The sequence below is a fragment of the Erpetoichthys calabaricus genome, chromosome 5 (assembly GCF_900747795.2).
Source record: "Erpetoichthys calabaricus chromosome 5, fErpCal1.3, whole genome shotgun sequence".
Classification (NCBI taxonomy): Eukaryota; Metazoa; Chordata; class Cladistia; order Polypteriformes; family Polypteridae; genus Erpetoichthys; species Erpetoichthys calabaricus.
Window position 1 is genome coordinate 114,956,759 of NC_041398.2, and position 17,057 is coordinate 114,973,815.

Sequence of the window (17,057 nt, forward strand, 5' to 3'; positions counted from 1 at the left end):
TAGGGTGTTCTTCACAATCACATACCTGGGATAGGACCGCGCCTACCCCGAATGCACTAGTGTCTGTTTGTAGAATAAAATCTTTAGAGAAATCGGGATTTCGTAGCACTGGATAAGAAGACAAAGCTTTTTTTAAATCTGAAAATAAACGTTCGCAAGGTTCTGTCCATATAATAGGGCGTTTTTTTCTTCCTTTAGTAAGCTCTGAAAGAGGAGCAGCCCTATTTACGAAGTCAGGGATGAATCTCCTGTAATAACCAGCTAGACCAAGAAAAGCGCGCACCTGTTTTTGTGTTTTAGGATGTGGATAAGCGAGCACTTCCTGTATTTTCCTTAATTGTGGACAAAGTAAACCCCTGCCCATGGAGTAACCTAGATAATGAGTCTCAGACATACCTAGTTTACATTTCTTAGGGTTAGCTGTTAATCCAGCTTGTTTCAGGCTATCAAGTACAGCCTGGAGACGTTTTAAATGCGAATGCCAATCATTGCTGAAAATCACTACGTCATCAAGATACGCCTCAGAATATTCAGAATGTGGACGCAGTATCTGATCCATCATTCGCTGAAAAGTTAAAGGGGCCCCACAAAGACCAAACGGGAGTCTTGTAAATTCATTAAGTCCATCAGGAGTCGCAAATGCGGTTTTCTCACAACTGTTAGCCTCTAGAGGCACCTGCCAATAACCCTTTGTGAGGTCTAGCGTGGAAATATAGGTCACCTGACCCAGTTTTTCCAAGAGTTCGTCTACCCGGGGCATTGGGTAAGCATCGAATTTAGACACCTTATTCAAGCGCCTAAAATCGATACAAAAGCGAACCGAACCGTCCGGCTTGGGAACTAACACGACCGGAGAACACCAGTCACACTTTTGCTTTCACGAATCACACCTAGCTGTAGCATTTTTTTTGATTTCTTCGCGTACAATATTTCTTCGTGCTTCCGGGATTCGAAATGGCCGCATCTGCACTCGAACACCGAGTTCAGTGGTGATTTTATGTTCTGCTAAACTAGTGACGCCTGGCAAGTCTGAAAAAACATCAGTGCTCTGTTTTATTAAGTTTAATAACTCTGTCTTTTGTGAATCAGTCAAATCGTTGCCAATGACAACATCAGTTTGAGAAACATCAGTCAAGGTACTGTGAACCTCTTGTCGGTCGTGCCATTTCTTTAAGAGATTAATGTGCTAAATTTGGAATGGTTTTCACCGGCCTGGTATTCTAACCTTGTAATTTACTGGTCCCATACACTCCTCAATAACTGCTGGGCCCTGCCATTTAGCTAGGAATTTGTGTGGGTCAGACGGTACCAGTACTAAAACACGATCGCCTGGTTTGAATTTGCGAAGCTGATTGCATCTATCGTAAAGACGTTTTTGTGTTTCCTGTTCCCGTTGTTGATGCTCCACAGCAATAGAAGAAAGTCTGGAAATTCTTTCTTGTAAGGAAACTATTCGCTCTGCAAAACCCTCCCCAAGCGAAGTTGTTTCATGTCCTATCCATTCTTCTCGAACAACATCTAGGACGCCTCTTGGGCGCCTGCCAAATAATAGCTCGAAGGGACTCAAACCAGTGGATGCCTGCGGCGATTCTCGTACGGCGAACAAAACAAAAGGCAGGACAGTGTCCCATGTTGTGGGATCATTATGAGCAACTCTTCTGATCATTTGTTTCAAGGTTTTGTTAAACCGTTCAGTCAAGCCATTAGTTTGTGGATGGTAAACGGTGGTGCCCAATTTCTTTATAGCGAACCATTTACATAATTGTTTCATCACACGAGAAGTGAAAGGTGTGCCTTGGTCAGTTAAAATTTCCTTAGGAATGCCAATATGAGTAAACATCACACAGAGAGCTTTGACTATAGAGGAGGAGTTTGCCTTTTTCAAAGCAGTTACGTCTGGATATCGTGTTGCATAGTCAACTAACACCAGCATATACTGGAAACCATTTTTAGTTTTAGGCAAAGGTCCTACAATATCCAATCCCACCCTCTGAAAGGGGACATCCAAAATAGGCATAGGGCAAAGGGGAGCCCGAGGAGGCTTATAAGCGGAGACAATTTGACAGTCAGGACATGAAGTGCAGAACCGTTCAACATCTTTTCCCATATTCAGCCAATAAAATTGTTTCGATAACCGCTCTCTAGTTTTATCAGTCCCCAGGTGCCCTCCCAAGATGTGAGAGTGGGCCAGCTGTAAAAGAATTTCCTTATGTCCCTCAGGGACTACTAACTGCTCAATAAATTCCCCCAACAAATGGTCTGAAATCACTCTGAAAAGACAACCGTCTTTCTCCAGAAAGTGTGGTGTTTTTAAGCTCCCGCTATCGCGGTCTTGGTAATAGGAGTCACTAGCAGTGTAAGCCTGTTTAAATGCATACTTCAATGTGCTATCAGCACGCTGCAAGCGCACAAAACCCGGCTGCTCGCTAGTACTCGGTTTGGGTTCCGAGACATTTACAATCTGAGAGGATGTGGAAGGGCCTTGCCAATCTGAGAAATTGTGAGGGGAGTCTTCCTCAGACTCACTGGAGAGATCTGGTTCAATATGTAATTGGGGATCTAAATTGTTCCCAACTGCCACCAGTTCCACGTCTCCCTCCCCCCGAATAGGTTTAACAGGCGAATCAACTGGCGAGCGGTGTTTAGCCATTAATATAGGAAAAAGAGCACTCTTTCTGCCTATCAGCAAAGGCCCAGGGCATGAATCAGAAACAGCAGACCACACTTTAAAGTGACGACCCTTATAAGTTAAAGGAAGAAGTAATGTCTCATAGTTCTTAACATCTCCATGTACACAGCGTATTTTTTACAGTGTCAGTATTACTATGGTAACTGTCGTCAAGACAGTCGCGTCTGACAACACAAAGGTCACTGCCTGAGTCCAACAACGCTGTCACCTCTCGGCCCCTGAACTTAATCCATCTTTCTTTTTCGACGGATCTGGGATATTCGAGCAACAAACCCCCACTATGCCAATTTTCATTGAACGAGCTGGAGACAGATGACAATCTCTCAGCAAGTGACCAGGTTGATCGCACCGGAAACATCTTTGTTCAGCGCCACTGAATCGGCGACGTCCACGACCACGACCTCTTTCTCCAGAAGCAGGCATCTCATTCGTGATTGCACCAACTGCGTTCCCTGGAGGCCTAGCGGACGACATCCGATTATCAGTTGCTGACGGTTGACGACGTTCCGGTCCACTTTCAAGTTGACGAGGATACTCTGGGCAATCTCTTATAGGTTTTAATACAGGATATGGAGTAACGAAGGTACCGCTTGTTCTCAAAGCGGTCTGCGAGCCTTCTAAACGTTGGGAAATAACATCCAGTGATTCAAGGTTGTGACGAAGAAACTCATCTTGGATGGGTGCAGGTATTCCAAACAGTACTATGTTCATAACAACCTTTTCTATGATGTGCTCTATCTTATCTCCCTCAACTAGCATTGCACTTTATGAATCAAATTTTGTATTTGTGCACGGATAGAACTGTCCATTTCCAGCCTCCAGTTGTAAAGTGCAAAACCTTTCGACAAAAAGGTTGTGGCTTTCCGCAAAACAATTTGATCTTTCAAAAAATCATAATCGCCAAGCTTTTCGTTAGGTACATTTCGTAATGAAAGGAGGGCGTCACCAGATAAGAACGGGGTGACGATAACAGCCCAATGACGTTTGTCCCATCCTAACAAAGTCACCACTTGTTCAAAAGCCAAAAGAAACATCTCCGGGTCATCAAACGGACCCATCTTCGTCAGCACATTCTTAGCATTGTCCGGAAGCAGAGGCAAAGGAACAACTCATCTAGCAACTTGCGCAGGAGTTGGTGGTGGTGGAGGCGGAACATACCGTTGAGGGACTGGAGTAGCCCTTGGAGGCTGAACATACTGTTGGGTATCTCTTCGTCGGACACTTGGAGGTCGGACACTTGGAGGTCGGACACTTGGAGGACGCTCGGGAGATAAATCATCTTCTGGATCGTAAGGGAGCGGAACATTCTGGGCGAGTTGAAAAATGTATTCGGCTTCCAACTGTGCATCCATCTGTGCAACCACTCCTGGTACCACTTGTCACGCTTGGGTCACAGATTTGCACAGAGACACAGGAGGTTGTAGAAAAGAAAGGAACTTTATTCAAAACACTGCAAACAAACATTTGTCTCTTTTTCAAAAGTTTAAACGTGCTCCTCCATGACAAGTCAGAGATGACAGTTTCCCCAGGAGGAGAGAATGTCTGAGAGAGGGATAAGGAGATGCAAGCAATCAGTTTGACAAACTGAGAGAAGCCCGTACAGGCTTTTTGAGAAGGCGGAGCACCACGCGAGAGGCAGATTACGCGACACAGCTGGCCAGAAGGGAAAGGAGAAATGTGAAGGTAGCCTGTCTATGTTTCCTAGGGGTTTTCCCAGGGGCGTCTGTATCTTTTGGGGGTACGATTAGCTTCGCAGCTCACAATATAAATAAAATTTTAACACCTTTTGTTTTGATGTCACCCATGACCAGAGGAGTGTCACCTCATGGGCATCCATCAACCACCGAGCGAAGCTGCGAATAAAATGTCTCCCTCGCCAAGACATCACTCGCCACGGTCGGAGCATACACTGAGACAACAGACAAGGCACCCAGGTAGTTCCATAATCTGAGTCTCATAATACGCTCATTGAAAGGAGTGATATCGGACACCATCGGAAGAAGCCAATCCGCTACAGCAACAGCTACTCCCCGAGTATGACAACCATCAGACCAACCAGACCAATAAAAGGTGTATCCACCTACAGAGATCTGGCCAGTCCCTGGTCTGCGCACCTCAGAGGGTGCCGCCACTGAAATGCAGAGTTTACGCAGCTACTTTGACAGCAGAGGCAGATGATCATCTTGCCGGAGAGACAAGACGTTCCATGCGTCCACCCGTATGGGCCGCCTCAAACTGGGACCCGAGTGCTGCCGTGCAGTGGGCTACGCCTCAGCACCACACCAGTTCCGATCCCCAACAGACCTGACCTCATTGGCTCTCCAACGGGTTTGACTCCTCCGGGAATGGGGCTCCCGAGGGCTTTCCCCCCCCATCCCCTTCATGATGTGAGCAGCCTTCCTATGGGCAACTGCAGCAGAGCTACTCCCGCGGAGAGCAAAAAGGAGTGAGGAACGTGCAGATTTGGGTACGACTGCCGATCCTAATGTGATGTGGGAGACCTTCCGTGACAAGACCCTGAAGGTTGCTGAGGGTTGTGTTGGTGTTACCGGTGTTCCCAGAAGTAGGTGTTTCATCTCGCAGGGCACCCTGGATACCATCGAGAGGACTCACAGCGCATGGCTCAATGGCAACTCTGGGCTGTACTGGGAACTGAGAAGGACGGCTGCGAGGGCTCTGAGTGCAGATAAACAGGTGTTTGTTAAAGGAATCTGTGAGCAAGTGACACACCATCTGTGGTCTAACGACCCACATCCTGCTTACAGAGGAATCGAAGCATTATGGACATCTAAATCTGTTCCGCGAAGAGTCGCAGTCAGGGCAGCTGATGGAACGGTCATTATGGATGACACTGCAGTTGTGACCTGCTGGGCTGGCTACTTTCAGCAGTTGTTCAAAGCTGATCCTCCAGCTAGGACTTTGGATATTTCTGGCTTCACGGTTCTTGAGGCTGATCCTCCAATTAGCTGTGAACCACCCAATCTCATTGAGACTGCACAAGTGGTGAACCAGCTGGGGGGGGGGGGGGGGGGGGGGGGGGGTTTGCAGGGATCTGTGGTATCCAGGGTGAACTTCACCAGGCTGGTGGTAAGGCTGATCTCCTGGCATTGCAAGCAATCTTTGCTTCCATTTGGGAGACTGGCATCATCCCAACTGACTGGAAAACAGGACTTGTCGACCCTATCTGGAAAGGGAAGGGTGATCGCCTGGATTGCAGCAACTACAGGGGGATAACACTGCTCTCAGTGCTGGGTAAGGTCCTTGCTAGGGTCGTCCTCTTGGGAACAGGTATCAGAAGTGTGTCTGTTTGCGGAGAGAGTGTCGACCTTGTCAAGAGGTTTATTTACCTTGGCAGTGACATTCACGTCACTGGCGACTCTTCCTATGAACTCAGTAGACGGATTGGGAGAGCATGGGGGGGTCATGAGGTTGCAGGAAAATGGTGTTCGGAGCTCCAGATATCTATGCAAAAGGAAGACGGTCCAAGTCTTTAGAGTCCTGGTGCTTCCTGTCTTGCTATGTGGTTGCGAGACATGGACGTTATCCAGTGACCTGAGACGAAGACTGGACTCCTTTGGTACTGTGTCTCTCCGGAAAATCCTTGGGTACCATTGGTTTGACTTTGTGTTGAATGAGCAGTTGCTCATGGAGTCCCGAATGAGGCACACTGCTTGCACTGTGAGGGAGCGTCAGTTACAGCACTACGGCCATGTGGTGCGTTTCTCCGAGGGTGATCCGGCTCGTAAGATCCTCATTGTTGGGGACCCGAGTGGCTGGACCAGGCCAAGGGGTCGCCCACATAACACCTGGCTGCGGCAGATAGAGGGTCATTTCCGTGGGGTGAGACTGGACCGCGTGTCTGCCTGGGGGGTTGAAAACCGGGATCCCGAGTTGTTTCGTCGTGTAGTGGATGTGGCAACGCACTGTACCAGTACATGCTCCCCAACTTGACTTTACCTTTTGTTTGTCTTTTCATTTTTTTAGCTTCATTTCATGTTATTTATATGCTTTGCACAATAAAGACCTAATTTCAAATCTCACATTGCTATTTTATTTTTTTTCTGTTTGTCTGTCTGTTTTTGTTCATCAACCATACAAATACAAAGGAACTGATTTTCGTAAAATTTTGCATGTTGGTTGCCATTGGCCTAATTTAAAATATTGGCTATATGGTATTTCCAATTTTCATCAGGAATGGTGGTTATAATAGTGCAAAAATAGGGCAAAAAATGCATCACTCCAAAACAGCTTAGTTGAAGTTCATGAAATTTTAAATTTACATTACTGCTGAAATGACTTATAAAAAATATAGGCTTCATGGAATTTCAAGAATTTCATTGAGGAGTCATAATGAGAGTGCCAACAAAAATCATGCATTTTTCCAAAAACAGTTAACCCAACTTAACATATACAGTTCATGGAGTTTCAAATATTTAATCATGAATAGGTTTATTAGAGGGAACAACACAAAAAATGGTAGCTTTACCCAGCTTAAATGCTGTATCAGTGACTCAATTATTCAACACAGTACACAGCTTATTAATGTGTCAATAAAGAACTACTTGTGAAACCACAGTAAACCAGGAAAAACAAAGAAGTAGCATTCATGGTTCCAGCAGGGAAATCGAAAACTGGGAAATCCAATGAGAGAGGCAGTGTAGATGACATATGGGTTACTTGCATATCAGCCAGCAATAACAAAAGGGTCAACACTAAAATGCATAATCACAGAAATTTTTGAAAACATCTACAAATATTCTCTTAAGCTAAAAACACATGCCAATATTCCAAAATGGATTTCTTCATTTTCTGTACATTAAACTGCATTTTCATATCAATGAAAATATCGATGTACATAAATATACATGAAGCTGGACAAACAAAAGAAACATACTATATTTTCAATATCCATATTACAATCATCAAAACTAACATTTTACTTTACATCAGGTTTGAAACTGAATAATTTCCTATACCTAAAATATAGCTCCCAAAATAAGGTGTTAATAGGAAACGCCGCCTCGCACGCACCCCCCCCAGGCCATAAAACTATGAATCGAAAAGATTTTAAAATACAAAGGTGCAGCTTCTGCTTCAAATCTACACTGTCTCGAAATTTAACTTTTTGTTTACCCAGAATAGGTGACTGTCTCCAAACTCTTTTCCTCCACTCTCCCTGGACATGGGCATAGCATGAGATCCAGTATTTTTTAAATTGTATAGCGCTACCTCCAATCAATTGCCTTTGGCCTTCCTTTTGGCCTCATCCCCTCCACCTCCATCTTGGTTAACCTTTTCACCCAATCATCTTCTAACTTTCTCTTTGCATACCCAAACCACTCTATTTCTCCTCAAAACAACACCTATCACCATCACACCAAGTATTTACCTTAACTCATCTTAAGATCTCATCTGCAATACTCACACACAAACTGTACCTGCACACACTCTGACTACTGACTGGAACATGCATCTGCATTTTATGGAATATGCATCTGTACTCATAAAACATTATCTGTGCAATAACTGTCATTTGTACTTGCTGCTCATTCAACTCATATTGCTCTATAACTTCTTTTAAAATGTACATATTTTATTTTATATGGCTTGTCTATTTTTAACTTGTAATTTTTTAAAATTATTTTTTTTAGCTTTATTGGATCTAGGCTGAGTGACTTGTTTTTCTCATCATACACATTTCATTGTATGTTGACCCTGTTTTAACCTATATATGACAAATAAACCTAAACCTTTCTTAATCTTCTCATGCCCTGAAATTTCACAAATCCATCTGATCCATCTCATCTCTGTTCTTTCCAGTTTTGCTTCATGTTCCAGTTTCTTTTGCCATGTCTCAATTGAATACTGTTTGAAAGGCTCCTTCAGAAGCTAAAATTGGGGACAGTTTCTAGAATTTCTTCCACATACCCCTTCTCACCCTCACTAACACTGCTGTGTGTGTACCTCTGTCTGTACTCAACATGTCACTAAGTAGCAGAACTTACCTGCTTTCTTCAAATAAACTTTGTTGCCAATATCTAAATTTACATTTACCACATCAGTATTCTTCACCCCTCTCACACACTATCTACAAACAAAGGTTGCACTAACATCCTGCAGTCAACCCTTCACACCACTACATCTTTTAGGCACCCATTTCCAACAATCTGTGCATTTTAGATTTAATTTTTTCTAACACCTCTGCTTCACATACCACCTCTTCTACACCTTAAGCTCCAACCGTCATATTGGTCTTTGCTAAACTTACCTTAAGACCTATTATTTCCGAACTAGATTTTTATCCACCTTATGATCTTCTCTGTCAAAAATTTAAAGCTCTGTCCCTCTATTTTCTCACAACAAACATCATTATTTATTCTTGTTATTCAAAAACCACTCCATGTATATCTTGCAGTTATCTTTAATCCCCTTACTATAAATCACAATACTCCCTTCAAAATTTTTCAAGCAATTTCTTTCTTATTTTCTTTTACCATCTGCTTTGCAATCCTATACACATCTCTTTCCTTTTTGATTCTGCAGCTCAATTGCAAGCTCCCATTTCTTAGCTTCTTACACCCTTGCAACTGCTCTACTACAATTTCAGTTTGCTTCTTTATAATGTCATAATGTCTCCTTCTGTCTTTATTTTCTTCCACTCCTTATAGAATCTATTTTTTCCAAACAGAGACTTCTGTTGTTTTCAAAAAAATATTCTTCAACGCTTCCCACTTGCTTTGCAACTTTGATCTTTGTGCAGTACAGTACCTCATTATCAGAAGGTTATTGGAGCAGAAATTGTTAAGGCTAGATGCCTTTAATGATGCCAACTATAATTAGTAGCCAAATACAGTAAAAATTACAATTTGGAATTTTATTATTGAAGGTATTGAACTGATCAGCAATACGACTGCATATATTGAAACAAACACAAAGAAAAGCATGCCTCATTTGAGCAACCAAAGATTAACAGTGGAAATTATCAACTGTTTCAGATACTTCAAGTTAAAGGAAACTAAAGGCCTGCTGTTTGTTGGTCTTAAGAAAGCCAAGGTTAACAGCAGGAAAAGAATCTCACACGTAACTTAATACTCTAAGGTACTTAAGGAAGAGCAGAAACAGCAAGAGAAAACTTGTGAACTTTTATCTGCACAGTAGTTGTGGAATTATGGAATACTTCAGTAAAATGAAATTATAAAAATGAAGAGTCTTGCCTGTGCAGTTCTCCAACTGTCTCTGCCACAGGCTGTTCTCATTTTAACAGTGTGACAAACAGTACCACTAGATAAAAACCCCAGCCAGTAGGCTCAAAAACAGTTTTTAACCTCACACAATGCATGTCATATCCGGCTAGGGCACTCCAATGGTCCAAATGCTACAATATCTATGAACACCATATCTGTCAAATATACCCATTGAATTACACACTGCAAATTTTCATACTGTTGTATTGTTTTTCTCAATAGTTTTCTTTAAACAGATTTGTTTGGTACATTTAATTCCCCCTTTATATTTTTTCTTTTCATTTTCTGACATTTTATTATTAATGAGTGAACAAATTAGCAATTAGCTACAGTACTCTAACTCTGCAGTACTGAGCACAAAGCAAAAAATAACCATAGACACCACACTTGTTCAATCAAGGCACACCGATCCTTAAACTGAGCAAATTTAGAGTCAAGTCAAACTGATCACAGATGTAGAAGAAAATACAAATAATCAGGATAGTTATTTCTCTTTTTTTTTTTGTCTTTTGTGAGAAATTCTTATATGGAAATTCTGAATGTTCAGTGGCACCATCTCTAACCCTTTTCACATGTGCATGCTTTCCTATATATTTATTGTTATACTGAATGAATACTGATATCCCAGGTTGAGCCCTAGTACAGTTTGCAGGAATCTGTCAGGTGTTTGTATGTGAACATTGCTAAAAAAAACTGTCCAGTAAAGTATACAAGATGTCTCAGCATCCTCACTTTTGTATGCAGATATTCATGAAATTGAACCAATCATAAAAGACTAAAAAATATAAGCTCTAAACACATAGTTGCCCATACCTTTTCTTATGGTCAAAATCACTGGTGCAGTTTTCATTTACAGGGGCCAAAAATTTCAGGAAATTAGGAACAGAAGAAGAAGAATGAAGCCTTGCCCGGAGGCCACTGAGGTGAGAGGAGCTCAAGCTGTATCAGAGAAGTTGCAGATTAGAATGAAAAGGAAAGAAAATGTACAGGAAGAGAAGCATAAAGGAGAGTAGTATTAACATAACCAAACTACAAATTATGACAAATTGTTGAGTTCACATAGGATAATATAGCCTGATACCAAAGACTCAGAACAGGAAATAAATACATAAATACACTACATAAATCTTGGCATATTTATTTTTATTTACTTCTTCAAGATGGTACTGTAGATCCTGTACTGTATGCATGTTGCCACAATGAACTTAATTTATTTAAAAAAAAAAAAAAAAGTTTATTTTGTAGTCTACTTTTGTAAAACAAATTAATTATGAGTTCTGATATATCTTTTTAACTTCACTGTTAAAATCTTTACATTTCAGACACACACAGGCAATGCTGGATATCTTTGCTAGTATGCAAATATATTTACACACATACACAAAAAATGTACTGACTTGATTTTTATCTTTGCAGTTATATGAAAAAACCTGCAATTTTCAATGAACTAACTCTAGAAACTGGAGAAATATGTTTCACAATACCCTACAGACACATCAGTGGACATGTGCAGATTAAATATTCAACATCATCAACATTATGCTGAATCCAATGCTGAAGAAAACATGCAACACATTTAAATATTGCTTCCAGAATTCTGACAAAGATAGAAAATGATTAGAATAAGATCTCTGTTTCAGATCAATTTCCCTTGCAGGCTATAGTATGTTAAAAAAATCTCCAACTAATTTCACTACTACACTTCAGATTACCCAACCTCACTGATGGCATTTTACCAACCTGCCAGAAAAATGAGTTCTTCTATCACCAGCATTCCTAAGGCTGTTTTTGTAGCTCTTTTGGAATGCTAATTTATATTTCTGGCTTTTGCTCTTAGAAAATCTCTCCTAGTTCAGCATGAGAAACTCCACAGGTGGATTTATTCAAAACTTCCTTTATGATACACCTTTTCTTTTATGGATTTAAATCAACTTGACCATCAACTGTATTCTTACTCAAATTTTATGAAAAAAAATATGAATTTATCTCATATTGTGGTGTTGGGTGTTACTAGTCTCTTTTTCTATATTAACCTAAGGTTTAAGCCTGTATCTGTAACATGAAATTGAAATCTCTTGTATTTACAGTTTATTCTTAATTGTATCCTTGTTTGTTTTGATGATGGTGTGCTCAATGAATGGATGTATTAGTAGTAGTAATAGTAGTAGTAGTAATAATAATAGTAGTAGTAGTTGCAGTATTAACATATAGAATAACTGATGAACCTTACACTGTATTTAAAAAAAAAGTAACAGCAGTTCTTCTACTAAATGCTCTACTCATTATTCTTTTGGAATAAATAAAACAGTAACAAGGCATAGTATTTGCGTAAAAGGGTTCACAACAAAATAATGCAGAATTGAGCTAGCATATTACTTACACCTATTTTCCTACAGATACTATTACACAAATACAAGTCGAGATTAGCTTCTGTTTAAGTTGAAATAAAACTGAAAAACCTGGAAGCATTTTCATGCATGATGTGTTTGGATAGTTTGAAAACAGATTATGTTGGTATATTAATTGCTTTATTCTTGAGCTTTACAGATAATAGCAAATCATTCCAGGAAAATGTTATTGGTCCTAACCTCCAATATTGATCTGCTACCATCATTTGTATTAGAATTTACCTGTGAGTGGTGTGATTAAGTGTTACATCCCAGATGGTCTTCTGCTCTGAAAATGATGGTTCTTTCCATACTGCTGAGAAATGCCTACATTAGCCACTATTCAATTCAATTAATTCAATTTTTATTGTCCCAAGAGTGAAATAGGATTTGTCAGCAGGTTTTACACAGAGACCACAATATAACATTAAATCTCATCACAAAGAACACAGCCATCAAATAAAAACAAATAAATAAAATAAATAAGCATAAAAATTGTATAACATTAGATCATACATAGTATACATAAAAACTAAACCAATATTTAGACCTGACTAATAACTAATGAAAATGGTAGTTGTTCATCCATGATTTAGGCCTGTAGTCGTTTATTAAAGTCAAACTTATACAAATGATTTATAGCAGTTGGGATAGGAGATTTTGAACATGCTTTTTATCCTTGGAACCTTGAACCTGTGAGCTGACAGCAACAACCCGGAATTGAAAATGTAGTGTGTAAGTGCTATCTGAAAGAATACACCCTGTTTTCTGTAATACTTGCTTTTTAAACTGGTCTGTCAGATTTAACTGTTGAGGCCTCTTTTTTAACCTTTGACAGCTCCATTTTATAATTTAATTCATTCTGTTTTTATTGCTGACATTAAGTTTTCCAAACCACTATGGTTTCTTTTTGCAGAAGCCTCCTGTATTTTCATTAAAGGTTAGTTTTGCATCGATGATTGTCCCCAGATATTTCAACTATCTTCACTGCCTGGTCTTTGATGATTGTTTTTTGTCAGCAAATGGTATTTCTTCTAAAATCTATTATTAGTCCCTTAGTTTTTTTTATGTTACCTAAGAACACTGTCTATATTGATATTAATACAGTATACAGTAAATAAAACTCATGCTGTGATTGTGACTAAGCTTAAGTATGAAACATATTGAAAAGAATTGTCAATTGTAATATACTGTACAGTTATATTCCATACCTATCACAATTTTATAAAGCTGTGCTTTCAGATTTCTATATCTACTATTAACAAAAATGCATCAACGCATTTTATAAGGCAGGCTCAAAATGACAATTCCTTGTTTTGCTCTATTTTTATTGTGAATTAATGAAGAATCACCTACTCCACTTTCTGTGATAACAGAATTTTTTGTGAACTTTTATGAGAGTTCCTGCTACATTACAGGATTTCTGAGAAGGATAGTATCACTCATTTAATTTTAATCATTCGCATGTATAACCAAGGCAAGGTCTTGGAGTTCCAGGTGAATGTGACTGCTATGAAACTTTTTAGCTGCTCAAACTGGAAAGTCTTGTGCCTGTCATATAAATCCTTGATGCATTACACAATTATCCCCATGAACAGGTAATACACAGGAATTGTCTGATCTCACTCAATAGTGTCTCACAGCCCGGTATCTTCAAGTGGTTTTAGAGGTCTGCAGTCTGATGTGCAATAAATAGCGGTAATTAATGTTTTATATTTTATTTCATTCATGGACATAAATCGAGTTGTACATTCATGGATTGTATCCTGCAGCATATATTGCTGCTTAACATTAAGAGTTTTTAACAGTGCCATCATGCATATTTTGCTCTTAAGTGATAAGTCAAGGACGTTGTACTTCTGTAACATTTAAATTTACTCCACTAAGTCAAGTCAAGGCACCTCAATGTGTTGTACCATCTGGTCAGACCCTGCCCCCTCCACAAATATAAACCCAATGCAGACCTGAGAGAAAGAGAGACCGTGCAGACTACTTGCTTGAGTGGAATGGGTGAGAGAGACGGAAATCACCTGAAACTACCTCTTTCACAGAAATCCATTGGCCTTGGTGCATGGTTCCCAAGCGGTATCCATCCTGCTATGAATTGGTTGAAATAGGTTTGGAAGTGAAAAGAAGCTGTTACCTCGGAGCCAATGTGAACATTGGAAGATTTTGATTTGGAATGGACAATGGACACAGAAAATGAGAAATGGGGGTTATGAACTCCAGGTTGAAAAATATTGACTTATATATAGCTAGGGCTATCAAAAAACGCAATTAAGAAAAAACATGACATGTCATTGAAAATGAACAGAAAATGACCCTTGAAGGTAAATGTGATAGTGGGAGTGCTATGGTTTTACCTTTTATCAACGATGAGAGTAACCTTATCCAAGCACATCAAGCACTGGGTATCTCCCATCTTACTCAGTGATTCCTGTGATATGGTTGTGTTTCAGAGATTTATCTAAAACAAAATTAAATGCCAACCATTGCTGACAAAAATTACTTTACTACAGCATTTTTTCTAACTAAAATACGATTTTTTATTTCTCACACAATAAAGTGAACACTGAGTAAATGCATACTTGAGTTAATTAGTGTACAGTATGATGAAAACTAATAAAAGGTCTCCTTTATTTAAAGGCAATGAGAAAACCCATTGAAATTTTAGTTGCCTTTCATAAAGTTTTTTGTAATTTGATATGATGAAGGTTTATACAATTTAAAAAATAACATATATATATATATATATAAATACTTTTTAAAAAACCATGCTTATATTAAGTTAAAAAGTGTACTAAAAAGTAAAAAATAAGTCTCACATACATCACTCTCCAAATAAAAGGTGGTCACTTTTGCTAAGATTTTAAGAAGTTTTTTTTGAATGTTGATTGATGAAAAGCACCCACGCTTTTATTTTACGAGTGATGTACGAGAGACTTAATTTTTACTTTTTAGTACACTTTTTACCTCTACCCAACCAAAGGGGATGCACAAACCAGTGTGTTTGTTTGTGCCGGTCCCAATCCCGGATAAATGGGTAGGGTTACGCCAATATGCAGACAACAATACAAAATTCCATACCTGATCGGTCGAGCCCCAGGTTAACAACGACCGCCACCAGTACTGTTAGCCAACAGGGTGCTGGTGGAAATTGGGCTACTGTTGGCCGAAGAAGAAGAAGAAGGAGAAGAAGAGGGGGGAGACGTGTCCAGAGGCAGGAGGAGAGGAGGAAAGTAAAGAGAGTGGAACAATAAGCGTGGTTTTTAAAAGTATTTTTTATATATATATTATTTTCAACTTTTTAGTCTTGGGTTTGTTTTAGTATAATTTTGTAATTAATATTTTAACACTTCTTTTAATATTTCTATCCGTTACTACCGTCATCTATTGGTGAAATCTTGAACTATTTTTCATATGAAAATTTCATTTCTTAATTAACATGGATTAATTGATCAATTAGTGAAACGGATTATTGATTTATGTATTGTCACTGGAAGTGAGTAAGTGTGCACAATTTCAAGTCATTTGGAAAATAGGAAGTGGGTTAAATATCGATTACAAGATTTATACCAGACAACAAACAGGTGAAGTTAAAATAAGTGTGGTAATAATGGTTTTGATTTTTGCTCAGAGATTAAATGGTTTTAAATCCAAAGACACTTTGCAACTCAATCAGTAAATACATACTTGTAGGCACCCTTTCATTTTAGGACCCTACTTATTCCTATTCACTACATTATATACCACAGCAAACCCATCATAAGATTTTAGTGGGTTATTAATATAAGATACCTGTATTTTTGCTGCTCCAATGTTCCCTACAATATGTGATTTAGTGTTAATAATGGAAAAAAATTGTTTCTTCTTCTACCTTTTCCCTACAAATTAATATGGAGTATTCACAAAATAACCAGAAACTTCGCCCAAAAGGACAAGTAGACAGTTCTGTGCAACACAGTCTTTAAAAAACTGACTGTTGTCCTTATCAAACACAGTTCATGTCTTGCATTAATTATTGCAACTCTGTATTGGAAAATGCAGTTTCCACAAATTGGTTGTGTGGATGGAAACAGTAACAGAATTTATAGGTACCCTTTCAATGTACTTTTCACACATTAGTGTAGACTATGCATAAATTAATTTTAGATTTGGTATTTATATAAATACACCAACAGATTAGTAGTTTAGAGAATCCATAAGTACATAGGTGGCTCATATGATACATATATGTAATCATTGTCTCAGCATTGCGAATGCACTTTACTTTAAACCAAATAAACAATAATGAGAACTTTGGAAGTTTAATGTTTAAACTATAAACATAAAAATCTCAAGGTATAATGGGTTAATAATATAATAAAGAGTATAAGCTGTGGATCATTCCATTACATGTGTATTGTTTTGCTCTCATCTGCCTATGTTTGGTAGTGTCACCTGGTGGCTATGATGCTAGTGGTATTAATCATTATTCTAAATAGCACACTCTATATAGCGTATTTCTATATTGGGAACTAGACAAAAAAACACTTTGTATGATTGTTTTCAATCTTCTTTTCTGGTGTTCCACAACTTTTGCCACCCTTTACAGTATATTCTGGTGTGCAATTTTAATGCTAGCACTCATTGTTCTTTAAAGAAAATATCCATATTAAAGTGCTAGTTATGGTTCTGTTAGTTCCAGTCATCACAATAAATAAATGCTGCTTGATGGTAAGATTAAGCCATGGAATC

The 17,057-nt window shown here is 39.0% G+C and overlaps 1 protein-coding gene across 1 annotated transcript in view; it reads right to left on the reverse strand.

Moving 5' to 3' along the window:
• tbc1d1 (TBC1 (tre-2/USP6, BUB2, cdc16) domain family, member 1) overlaps positions 1–17,057 on the reverse strand; it is a 307,517-nt gene that overhangs the window by 135,591 nt on the left and 154,869 nt on the right. Inside the window, 1 exon segment of the mRNA XM_051928202.1 lies at positions 10,747–10,872. Coding sequence (XP_051784162.1) covers positions 10,747–10,872 — 126 coding nt within the window.